Source organism: Moschus berezovskii, chromosome 7 (genome assembly GCF_049115385.1).
Source record: "Moschus berezovskii isolate FMDL1 chromosome 7, NW_MosBer_1.0, whole genome shotgun sequence".
NCBI classification, from domain to species: domain Eukaryota; kingdom Metazoa; phylum Chordata; class Mammalia; order Artiodactyla; family Moschidae; genus Moschus; species Moschus berezovskii.
The window spans coordinates 59,538,802-59,552,244 of NC_142466.1; the positions used below are offsets into that span (position 1 = coordinate 59,538,802).

A 13,443-nucleotide genomic window follows, 5' to 3' on the forward strand; every position below is an offset into this window, starting at 1 on the left:
AGAAGCACAAGCTGGAATCAAGATTGCTGGGAGAAATATCAATAATCTCAGATATGCAGATGACACTACCCTTATGGCAGAAAGTGAAGAGGAACTCAAAAGCCTCTTGATGAAAGTAAAAGAGGAGAGTGAAAAGGTTGGCTTGAAGCTCAACATTCAGAAAACGAAGATCATGGCATCTGGTCCCATCACTTCATGGGAAATAGATGGAAAAACAGTGGAAACAGTGTCAGACTTTATTTTTTTGGGCTCCAAAATCACTGCAGATGCTGATTGCAGCCATGAAATTAAAAGACGCTTACTCCTTGGAAGGAAAGTTATGATCAACCTAGATAGCATATTAAAAAGCAGAGACATTACTTTGCCAACCAAGGTCCGTCTAGCCAAGGCTATGGTTTTTCCCGTGGTCATGTATGGATGTGAGAGTTGGACTGTGAAGAAAGCTGATCGCCGAAGAATTGATGCTTTTGAACAGTGGTGTTGGAGAAGACTCTTGAGAGTCCCTTGTACTGCAAGGAGATCCAACCAGTCCATTCTAAAGGAGATCAAGCCTGGGTGTTCATTGGAAGGACTTATGCTAAGGCTGAAATTCCAATACTTTGGCCACGTCATGCGACGAATTGACTCACTGGAAAAGACTCTGATGCTGGGAGCGATTGGGGGTAGGAGGAGAAGGGGACAACAGAGAATGAGGTGGCTGGATGGCATCACCGACTCTATGGACATGAGTTTGAGTGAACTCCGGGAGTTGGTGATGGACAGGGAGGCCTGGTGTGCTGTGATTCATGGGGTCGCAGAGAGTCGGACACGACTGAGCGACTGAACTGAACTGAACTTGCATTTACAGCTATTACAAAATATTGGCTATAGTCCCATGTTGTAAAATACATCCTTGAGCCTATCTTGCATCCAGTAGTTTGTAACAGCCACTCTCCCACCAGTGCACTGCCCCTCCTGCTACCAGTGGTAACCACTAGTTTGTTCTCTGTATCCATGAGTCTGTTTCTTTTTTGTTATATTCGCTAGTTTAGATTCCACATACAAGAGATATCATACAGTACTTGTCTTTCTGTCTGACTTATTTCACTTAGTATAATAACCTCTTGGTCCATCCATGGTGTTGAAAATGGTAAAATTTTATTCTTTTTTATGGAACAGTAGTAGTGTTTTATACACACACACATATATATACCATGTATCCATTCATCTGTTGATGGACCCTTAGGTTACTTCCATATCTTGGCAATTGTAAACAATGCTGCTATGAACATTGGGCTGCATTATCTATTCACATTGGCATTTGGGGTTTTTTTTTTTTTGGATAGGTACTCAGGAGTGAAATTGCAGGGTCATTGGCCACCTCATGCAACGAGTTGACTCACTGGAAAAGACTCTGATGCTGGGAAGGATTGGGGGCAGGAGGAGAAGGGGACAACAGAGAATGAGATGGCTGGATGGCATCACCAACTCGATGGACATGAGTTTGAGTGAACTCCGGGAGTTGGTATGGACAGGGAGGCCTGGCGTGCTGTGATTCATGGGGTCACAAAGAGTCAGACACGACTAACTGAACTGAACTGAACTGACGGTAGTCCTATTTTTCAGTTTTTTGAGAAACCTCCACACTGTTTTCCACAATGGCTGCACCAACTTACGCTTTAAAAAAAAAAAAAAATGAGCAAGTTTTTTAACCAATAAAATAACCAACAACCAATAAAAGCGGTTATTTAGGGAGGCTCTTTGGGTCACCACAGCAAAGGAAGTCGGGAAAGGCAACGGCAAGCCACTCCAGTAATTTTGCCTAGAAAATCCCATGACGGAGAAGCCAAGAGTTGGACACGACTGAGCGACTTCACTTTCACTTTTCACTTTCATGCACTGGAGAAGGAAATGGCAACCCACTCCAGTGTTCCTGCCTGGAGAATCCCAGGGACGGGGAAGCCTGGCGGGCTGCCGTCTATGGGGTCGCACAGAGTCGGACACGACTGAAGCAACTTAGCAGCAGCAGCAGCAGTAAAGAAAGTGGATGATAACCAGTCTCATCCTGTGCTTGTGTTCAGGACTCCACCATCACAGAAAACATTTAGATTGTATTAAGATCCTTGGGAAAGACTTTAGGTTCAGCCAATTCATGGGCTAGGACCTTTGTTTAGTTCAAAAGTGTCAGAAAGGCTCCACAGGCCACAACCCTGATAGTTTCACCTGCCATCTTTATCAGGTCTGAAGTGCAGGGAAATGATACAGTCCTTAAGGCCTCATAGCACCCATGATCACTCACTGGTTTATGGGAAGCTCTAGTCAACAACCTCTCCTTTCAAGTCACTCATTTTCTCAATAAGTGTCACCCAAGCGTGACCTGCCTCAGGTAATCAACCATGTTTTCCAAAAGGTAAGCAAGTCATTCTCCCAAATTATGGTCACTTACTTCCAGCACTGGGTATTGAACCTCACATAACCCCTTACAATGAATGTATCAGAATCGGTACGGTTTCTCCCATGAGTGGTCTCTCTGGTACAAATGGAGGGAACACTGAACACTGGGGGGATCAAACCTTACCTCCAAGGAAGAGAGGGATGGAGTGCCCAAAAGAACCTGTAGTGAGTCTAGGTTCACTTACAGGGAGAGCAGAGAGCATTACAACAGTTTGTATACCTCCAATGGGCAAAAAAATGGTTCCTACCCATTGAGCCCTGCTTGTGGGAAAGTGCTCACAGTTTCCCTCATCCACAGATTTAACAATAGGCTCTGTACATTTATTTTGTTTAATTACAGATAATAATCACACTCATGCCTCTTGTGTTCTCTTGTGCCTGATTCTAGAATCAACTGTTCAGTGTCTTTTTAATTTCAGCTTCCCTAACTAAGACAATGTAATGTAGGAGACCTGCAATGTAGGAGACCCGGGTTCGATCCCTGGGTCAGGAAGATCCCTTGGAGAAGGAAATGGCAACCCACTACAATATTCTTGCCTGGAGAATCCCATGGACGGAGGAGCCTGGTGGGCTACAGTCCACAGGGTCGCACAGAGTCAGACAGGACTGAGTGACTTCACTTCACTTTCACTTCACTTCAACTAAGACTTAAGAGTGATTTATCACTAACATAAAGGCAATGCAAAGTTCTCTTAATTAAGAAAAAGATATACAGGAACAAGTCCATCTATACTAAATTTTCATCTAAATTGAGGGACCAGAGAGAGGTTACTATAATTCTGATTGTAAGCTATTTCTTAGAGGTAGTTTATTTTGGTTTTAGACAGCAGTTAAGTATAGAAAAATCCCTTTGCAGAGCTCCAACCAATTATTTTATTCATTAAAAAAAAGTGGAGGGGTCTCCTTTAAGAGCTTATAACCTAGTAGACAGAATAAGCTGTTTGTAAGATCTAGATTCAATAAACAGAATTGTCTTTTAATAAATGGTGGCCATTGTATCAGAGAAAATAAATTCAGAGGGTATATTCAATCACTGAGTAAATCTGCTTAGTGCACCATGCCTGCTCAAAGTTCATTTGTTTACATAGTGAATTCCTTTTTGATACCCTTACCTCATCAAGTGGTTTAGAGCAGGCATGTACTCAGTTCTTTCTCTTCATAAATAGCAAAGCCACTTGGAACTCCAAAAGTGGAAATGAATTTGTACCAGGGAAATCTTGCAGAAAGAGCATGGGATCAGACTCAGACACATCTGGGTCACAACCCAACACTGTGACTGATCCAGTTGAATGAATTTATGCAAGATTTTCAACTCTCTGAGCCTCAGTTTCTCGTTTACAAAACAGACTGTTGTTTGGCTTAAACATTATATAGAACACTATTTCTAACATGGTAAGTGTCAGTGAATGGGAGTTTGTGTGATTGCTATGCTGCTAAGTCACTTCAGTCGCGTCCGACTCTGTGCGACCCCACAGACGGAAGCCCACCAGGCTCCCCCGTCCCTGGGATTCTCCAGGCAAGAACACTGGAGTGGGCTGCCATTTCCTTCTCCATTGTGTGAAAGTGAAAAGTGAAAGTGAAGTCGCTCAGTCGTGTCCGACCCTTAGCGACCCCACGGACTGCAGCCTACCAGGCTCCTCCATCCATGGGATTTTCTAGGCAATAGTACCGGAGTGGCTTGCCATTGCCTTCTCCGGTGATTGCTATATCACCACTCTATTCAGGTATGTTGGCCAAGACTTCACACTAGATACATTTTTTTTTTTTAGATTCTCACTAGTTATCTATTTCATATAATACAAAGCAGTGTACATATGTCAATCCCAATTTCCCAATTCATCCCATCCATCCCCTTCCCCGCTTGGTATCTGGATATTTGTTCTCTACATCTGTGTCTCTATTTCTGCTTTGCAAACAAGATCATCTGTATCATTTTTCCAGATTCTACACATAAGCTATATTATAGGATACTTGTTTTTTCCTTTCTGACTTCATTCTGCATGACAGTCTTTAGGTCTATCCATGTCTCTGCAAATGGAACAATTGCCATTCCTTTTCATGGCTGAGTAATATTCCATTGTATATAAGTACCACATCTTCTTTATCCATTCCTCTGTTGACGGACATTTAGGTTGCTTCCATGATCTGGCTATTTTAAATAGTGCTGCAATGAACACTGGGGTGCATACACTGGACACATTTTTTTTAAGAAGCCTGTGGTCAGGGTCCAAACACCAACAGCAGAAAAACTCAAAGGATCAACTCTTGATTCCTTACTCTTCAGACAACATGCAGGTTGAGGGAAACTAAATATTTGCAATGTGCTGGATCCACATTTTATGATATATCCTTTTTGCAGGAGTGTCCGTATATGTGGGCGGTGGGTGCCAGACTAGCCTTTCAGAGCATCTGCCCAAACCACACAGAAGAATACTAGTGCCTGAGAATGAAAATGCAATGAGATCAGCAAAGATAAGTTTCATCAATTAGAAAAGCCTATCCAACCAGTCCATCCTAAAGGAGACCAGTCCTGGGTGTTCATTGGAAGGACTGATGCTAAAGCTGAAACTCCAATACTTTGGCCACCTCATGCGAAAAGTTGACTCATTGGAAAGACCCTGATGCTGGGAGGGATTGGGGGTGGGAGGAGACAGGGACAACAGAGGATGAGATGGTTGGATGGCATCACCGACTCGACGGACATGAGTTTGAGTGAACTCTGGGAGTTGGTGATGGACAGGGAGGCCTGGCGTGCTGTGATTCGTGGGGTCACAAAGAGTCAGACACGACTGAACTGAACTGAACTAATGGGGGAGTAAAAGGGGGAATCAATGGCAGGTCAGGAGAGAGCAGCAGTAGCCCCCAGACACCTCCAGGCTGTGGAAACACTTCTCCTTTGAGTCGCTTGATGTTCACTCTATCTTTGTAAATCCTAATAGAAAGGAAAGAGTGTGCCAGCTGCCAGATTTCTCCACCGTCACAAGCTTTATCCACTTACTCATTTATCTCCATTAATATAAGGGGTCTCCCAAGACTCAATGGAACAAACTAGGTCCCCAAGATGGTTGGTGCTTTTCAAATGCATCTCCACAGGCTGATAATCCTGAGATTTTGGTTAAAATTAAGTATTGTCCTGCTAAGAAATAAACACATTGTGTAGACTTAGTGTGTGTGGCAAAATGTACATAATATAAAATTTACCATTTTAATAACCAACAAACACCTACTGTATAGCACAGGGAACTCTGCTCAAGGTTATGTGGCAGCCTGGATGGGGAGGGAAGTTTCAGGGAGAATGGATACATGTATCTGTATGGCTGGGTCCCTTTACTGTTCACCTGAAACTATCACCACATTGTTAATTGGCTATACCCCAATACAAAATAAAAAGTTTAAAAATAAAATTTAACTTTTTAACCATTATTAATGTATAGTTCTACAGTATTAATTACTATTCACACTGTAGTGCAACCCTTACCACCAAGGATACATCACAAGAACATTTTCATCTTCCCCTGCTGAAATTCTGTACCCTTTAGGCAGTTAACTCCCCCATTCTATTTCCCCAGCTCCTGGCAACTTCCCTTTTACTCTGCTCCTCTGAAGTTGATGACTCTAGGTACCTCATATAAATGGAATCATGTGATATTTGCCCTTTTGTGACTGATTTATTTCACTTAGCATATGTCTTCAAGGTTCATCCATGTTGTAGCATGTATAAGAAATTTCCTTCCTTTTTAAGGATGAATAATTGTGTAGACTTTTAAGTGAAGATATTACAGTCTCGGTTGATGGCCTCATATTTTGAGTCTTGCTATAAAACTCCACAGTTAACGAGGCTTTAAAACCTGAACTATTTCATTAGTATATAACTTATAACTAGTTGAAAGTGTTACTGAGCATATTTATTTAAGCTGATGAAATGCAATAAATACATAGATTTTTTTTCATGAAACTATCTTCACACAGTGGTATCTTAAGTTGGAAACTAGTTATTGACATCCCCGCAGAGAAACAGTATTATTTGATTAGCACTTCTGGTTGTAGAGACATTCAGGAAGGTCACATTCTATGGTTTCTGGTATCTGAGTGCTAAGGCACTTAAACAGAGGTCTACAGATAATTCAGGTATCCTAAGAAAGAAAGCTGACCGCAGAAGAATTGATGCTTTTGAACTGTGGTGTTGGAGAAGACCCTTGGACTGCAAGGAGATCCAATCAGTTCATCCTAAAGGAGATCAGTCCTGGGTATTCACTGGAGGGACTGATGTTGAAGCTGAAATTCCAATACTTTGGCCACCTGATGCAGAGAGCTGACTCATTTGAAAAGACCCTGGTGCTGGGAAAGATTGAGGGCAGGAGAAGAAGGGGATGACAGAGGATAATATGGTTGGATGGCATCACCAGCACAATGGACATGGGTTTGGGTGGACTCCCGGAGTTGGTGATGGACAGAGAGGCCTGGCACGCTGCAGTTCATGGGGTCGCAAAGAGTAGGACACAACTGAGTGGCTGAACTGAACTGAACTGAAGGTTGCTCACTGAAATAACTGGATCGAAAACCAAATGGCTGATTTCTTATCCAATGTCCCTCCTGATTTTCTCTAATTAATCACCCTTGATAAAAAGTTGTTTTAAACTCACATTATAATCTACTTATATGTTTATTAATTTACTGAGTTTATATATTTATTTGCTTAAATATTACAATAAATCTGGCTCTAATCATTAAAGAAATATTACAAGGTACAAAAGAAAGCATAGCATTTCCACGGGAGACATGAAGCTCTTCTGGCCCATGAAAGCCTAAAAAATATTGTCATGTGAGTCTCGATCAAATTTAGTATCTGTGGAGGATGTAATCAATGTTCACCTATTCTGGATGATTTCATAAAGTTTATTTATAACTTAGACTTGTTGAAACAAGCACATTCTGCAATGTCATCAAGAGGTAGAATAGGCAGACTAAGCCACTTTTACAGGTATTAATTTTTAAGCTGTGTCTGCAGAGACATCATTCCCAACCAAGAGACCCTACTGTCTCAGTGTCCTTTGAGATATTAGAAGATGAGAAAGAAACTGAAAGGAGAGTGAAAATTTTTTTGATGACAGAAGAAAGATAATTTGGACATGATAATAATAAATGAAGACACCAGAAGCAAGAGCTTGTAGGGTGAGGTGGAGAACAAAAATACTGACCCTTGAAGTCTGTGCTAAAAGTGATTTTTCCTAAGAATTTTGTATATCACACCTGTCATAAACATTCAGCTTCACTGTGCAATGAAGACAAATGACAAGAATTTATTGTTCCAACAACCAAAAAAAAAAGTAACTACGTTCTTGGAATCTGGGTTTTTTCCTTTTTTTTTTTGGTTTCAAATGTGCAGTGGAACTTTTGTGCCTCCAAGGGCTGGACTGGGGGTAGTAGTTTATGTAACTAATCAGACATCTACATAAATATGAAAAATGGGGCAGGTTCCTCTCTTCTCATCTGTTCTAAAGCCAGAACTTGCTCTCAAGTTAAGAGGCATGCAGACAGGAGAGAGATGAACAGTTTAGTTGTCCTACGCTGACTCTCTTACATAAGCTTCTGGGTTATGAGGTTTTCTCCATTTAGTTTCCAAATGGTAAAAGGGAAAAGGCTTGAAGAGTCACTTATTAGGGAAGAAAAATGCTTGGGAAGGTTTTAGGTTGGGGAGAACTTTTACAGATCTGAGGATGAAGACGTGAAGAAAACACTAAAGAAAGACTGGTGGGGAAATACCCTGAGGAAAGACTAAGAGCATTAGACAGAGAGTTGACAATGGCCAGGAAAAAAAAAAAAAAACATTAACTTCCTCAAAGACAGGGGACAAGCGAACAGTGAATAACACAGGAACTTTTACACTGAAAAAGAAAAAAAAAAGATGCCAGGGATACTCAGTATTTTAACAGCAAATTAAATAGTGACATCACATTCTGAGAAACAGTGGGGATAAAATGGGTGGGACTTGGGTCTTGGAAAGGTTGTGAAGTTGCTCAGCCGTGTCCGCCTCTTTGTGACCCTGTGGACTGTAGTCTACCAGGCTCCTCTGCCCATGGGATTCTCCAGGCAAGGATACAGCAGTGGGTTGCCATTTCCTTCTCCAGCGGATCTTCCCGACACAGGAATCAAACCCGGTCTCCCACATTGCAGGCAGATGCTTTACGGTCTGAGCCACCAGGGAAGCCCTTGGAAAGGCTGGCCTAGTCCAAATAAGGAATGCAAGAGGGAACTAGACAGATGAATGAAAAAGATGACCAAGCAGCCTAGGGCTCCATCTAGGGTAAGCTAGATTCATAGTGGAGCATAAGAAGGTTGAGTTTGGAGTGTGTACTTGAAATGTCAGAGATGGGGCAATTCCAAGTGATGATTATATCTAAGTTGCCATTCTGTGAACACCAACAGAGGCCATAATAGGTAAGCAGATTAAGAAGTACAAGTCCAAGCTGTCAGTGCCACCTACTGGCTTTGCCAAAGAGGAGGCAAATCAGATACAGAGTAGAATTTAAAATTTTCACAGAAATAACTGGATAACCCTTGCCTGACCTAGCCATGCATCACCTGTAATTACAAAGGAGATTCTGGGTATAGACATGGGATAACTCTCAGAACCAGCTAAGTAGCATTCGATTTAGCAGAGCAAGGTGTATTTAGTTTAAAATCCTGCCCTAGCATTGACTCTGATATATCATGGAGGTTAAGGTAGATGGATACTAGGAGCTGGGAGACCCACATCACTGTGCCAGTTCCTACAGGCATGGGTGCCAAGGCAAAGGGATGGTCTTTGCCTCTAGGTCTAGCAGAGTCTAGCATGTGCCCTTGCTTTTTTGTTTAAGACTTTAACCTAGCCTGTCCAAGAAGTCAAAGGCATGTGGCCAGCATTTGTATTATAACTATCTGTTTACAAATCATTTTACCCCAAAATCTTTGCAAAACCAAGAAAAGGGCCTTTTGAAATTTGCGTATCTAAATCTCACCAAGTACCTGGCACACAGAAGTTCAAAAAATATCCATGGAACGAATGAATGAGTGAGCTGTGTTCGCCATGATCCTACGTTTCTCTAGAATACATTTTCCTTAGGTTTAGGAGTCTCTGTGACTGTCTCCCATTCCTGTTGCACTCAGCACATATCTTTTGAAAGACACATAGCTGTCACCTAACTCTGTAAACACAGATCATTTTCATTGGCCATGTAAGCATGATCTGCTTCTTCCTACCTGGTCCGCCCTGGGTCCTCCTCTGCTCTTTACCCTGCTGATGCCTGTCCTGAAAATCACACGGCTCAACTAACTGTGCCTCCCTCAGGAAAAATGGAAGAGATTTCAGCAAGGGCAATAACAAAGAGGTGAAATGGGGGAACCTGAGTAAATAAATAGAAGGCTGCAGAAATACAATGCTTGTGTTATAACTGAGTGAGACAGTCCCATTTTGAAACCACCACTCCTACTAGATAGAAATCCCAGCTTTTTCTGCCTCAGGATGCTGATTACCAAAAGTACAACTAGTCCATTCTAACAGCTTTGTGTGAATTAGTAAAGGGTGCTCCCTACAGAGGCAGAGGCTGCCCACACCAGAGTGCCTGGCTTGGTGAGATGAACCTGGGGGGAGGGGTGGTTTTCCGCCTCAACTAGATGTTTTGGGCTTTTAGCGCAGTGAACAACCTGCACATCTGGTTCCTCACTCTTTAGGGGCTAGGCTTCTGGGAGTCACTCCTGGGCTAAGAACCACAGTCCCATTCTAAAAATTACACTTTTCTGGTCCACACTGCATCCTGGAAAGGAAGAAAAGAATCCAAGATATGCAGGGTGGGCCACTGTTACATGCTTGCTGTGCTCTGAGTATATATTCTTTTCCATTCATTAACAAAACCAGTAGACTCAGTCTCTGTGAAAGGCTTTTTCTGCTATGTAAAGGCAAATTCTAGTTGCCTCTTCATTTTCACTTCTGTGGTTTAGTGCTAGCAAGTGGAAGATTTATGTAGGTAAGGTCTGCCCTACCCAATTCTGCTAGTTCAGTAAAGCTATGGGGAAAGGCAGAGGTGGACTTCATTCTGCTCCTCATCAGTAAAGTTCAAGTTTCCCGGGCTTTTTGCAAGGCAACTATGATAAATCAGGCTGTGAATCTTGGGGTTTGATAAGACCATGTGACTTAACCAGGGGCAAGTCTTGCCCCATCCCTCTTCTGGCTGGATGGATCTCAAACTAACAACATTCAACAGGCTTACAGGGCTGTGAAAGTTGGAAGTGAGGTAGGGGGGGCAAGTGAAGGTCGTAACTCAACCGAAATCTGAAACTATATTTCCTGGGTGTAATCAGTTTCCAAATCATACAAAGTGGGTCTTCAGATCTGACTGAGACATTTTTCCACCTTTTTATTCTTTTTAAGACAATGACAATGTAGTGTGAATAAAGGGTTGAATTCAATGAATGGAGACCCATTATTGGATTATCACCAGCAGTAAGGCTGGCTTCTCTCCACTGCCTTTGCCATGTGAAAATATTTTTGATATCCCCAAGTTTGTGAAACTTTTATGGAATGTTCATGTGGGAAGGCCTCATATGGGTTTTTCCTTGGGAAAGATGAACTTCTCTGGCTATCTCCTAATTGTTACTCTCTCAGGGTGAGATGCAATTCACATCTGTCCAATGTCAGCCAAGATTCAATTGGCATTTCTGACTAGTAATCACAATCAACCCCTCACCCTGGAGCAGTGGGACAAGATCTGGACAGGCTATGCCTGTGGCTTGATCTCAACCAGGATTATACCTGGGGTCTCTGTGGGCCAGGAGCCCCCAGGTTTTAACAGGAAAGGTAGTAGGAACTCAGTAAAGGGGTCCTGTGGGACACCCCACCCCAGCCTCTTTGTACTTATATAACACATATAACACTTACATAACACATCTATAACACATGTTGACTAGATTCAAAATTATGTCACTGCCTTGTAACTTTCTGATGTTCTAACTTCTGGGACCCTTGGGAGAGTAATAGCTGTAACTACTAAGGAAATCAACTCTGAATATTCATTGGAAAGACTGGTGCTGAAGTTGAAGCTCCAATACTTTGGCCACCTGATGCAAAGAGCTGACTCACTGGGAAAGACTCTGATATTGGGAAAGACTGAAGGCAGGAGGAGAAGGGGACAACAGAAGATGAAATGGTTGGATGGCATCACCGACTCAATGGACATGAGTTTGAGCAAACTCAGGGAGATAGTGAAGGACAGGGAAGCCTGGCATGCTGCAGTTCACAGGGTTGCAAAGAGTCCGACATGACTTAGCGACTGAACAACAACATAAGGTCAGGATTTAGGACTGGTTGCTGAGCCATTCAAGGTCTCTTCTTTCTGAATTGTTTCCACTGTTTCTTCACAGCCACAGAGGGATCTGGCTGCTCTCATGTAGAAATAAGATAAACAACTAGATTTTGTTCCCCAGGAGAATACATCGATGAGCATGGCCACTGCCAGATCTGCGAAGCCTCGTGTGCCCAGTGCCGAGGACCAACCCAGGAAGACTGTACAGGCTGCCCTGTCACGCGGTGAGTGACCTTTCTCAGTATCTGCTGGGGTTGCAAGCTCATGAGAGGCAGGATGGAGAGAAGAGGTCCTTACCACCTGGAGGCACCCCTTGGGAACACAAAAAAAAGAATCATATTCCTTCCCCTGACATAGAAAACCACCATGGTCTGGCTACAGCTGACTTCTGTTGCATCCTCTTGCCATGGTACCCCACAACCACCATAAGAATAGGTTCCCTGGATACTAGATAAGCCTTCTCATCAATGAAGGTGGTGGTGGCTTTGATGCCTAGAATCTCATCCCTTTCTGCACACCCATCCTTCAACTATCATCTCCATCTGCTGATAAAATATCTACTCACATTTCTAGACTCAATCCAAGGGTGAACTGTTTTATGAAACATTTGTTACCTCTTTCCAACAGAATTAAACCTCACCTTTATGTCCCCTATATTCTGTACAAATTTCCATAATTGCACTTGTGACATTTTAAGACACTGATTCACAAATCTGTTTGTTAGACTGTAAGCCCCTTAAAATACTCATCTTTGTACCTCCATTATCTATCACAGTGCTAAGAAAATAGTAGGTACTCACTCAATGTTTGATAACTGAACGAATGAGGAAATAGCAAATCTCTGAATGGGACGAGCATCTTTGCTAATCACTGAGAATCTCTAGTGAAGAGAGTTGGGAGCACACTGTATTTTTTAATCAATACTCCTCTATTAATAATTCTAGTATGTAATATTTGTTGGTCTCATCACTGCTCTGATAAATGCAAAGGAAGCAGGGTCTCTCCCAAGATCAATATAATGAGGCGGCTCCAGTGACAAGTAAATCTCTAGCATGGACATCCCCTCTGCCATGCACAAGAGTTATTTCATCTAATTCTTCATCTGGACCCTAATACCCTGAGCAGGAACCGCTGTGTATTTGTCTCTTTATTCTCTAGTGATCAGCACACAGTAATGAATCAATAAATATATGTTTTACCAAACCTGATAAAGTATATAATTAACATCATGAGCCTGGCTCTCCAAATAGCTCCCTCAGAAAGAAGACAAGAAAGAGGGAGGGAGGGAGGGAGGAAAAGGAAGGGAAAGAGGAAAAAAGAAAGGAAGAAATAAAGGAGCGAAGGAGGAAAAGAAAGAAACAAAAGAAGTGTCTTACTAGGAATTCTTAATGCTGTGATAACATTTTCTAAGTGTCTTTTTAAGATAGCTATGCCTCTTGAATTTGCGTTAAGTCAGCTTCGAGGCATATTCTTAGACACAGACACCATTTTGAAAATACATTCTCTTTCTCCTGTTTCTCCTTTAAGTCCTCACCATATCAACAATCAAACCCTACAGCATGTTTGAACATCTTTGAAGCAAGGGAACTTGTTTGTTAGTATTTGTTTAATAAGGCAGCTACCATCATCCAGTGTATACTGCAGAAGTCATGACTGTCCCAGGCTCACCAGA

The 13,443-nt window shown here is 42.3% G+C and overlaps 1 protein-coding gene across 2 annotated transcripts in view; it reads left to right on the forward strand.

Moving 5' to 3' along the window:
• PCSK5 (proprotein convertase subtilisin/kexin type 5) overlaps positions 1-13,443 on the forward strand; it is a 507,981-nt gene that overhangs the window by 395,809 nt on the left and 98,729 nt on the right. For both annotated transcript variants that reach the window (XM_055426904.2, XM_088837941.1), the window contains exon 21: positions 11,893-11,995. In XM_055426904.2, coding sequence (XP_055282879.2) covers positions 11,893-11,995 — 103 coding nt within the window. The remainder of the gene's footprint in view (positions 1-11,892; positions 11,996-13,443) is intronic.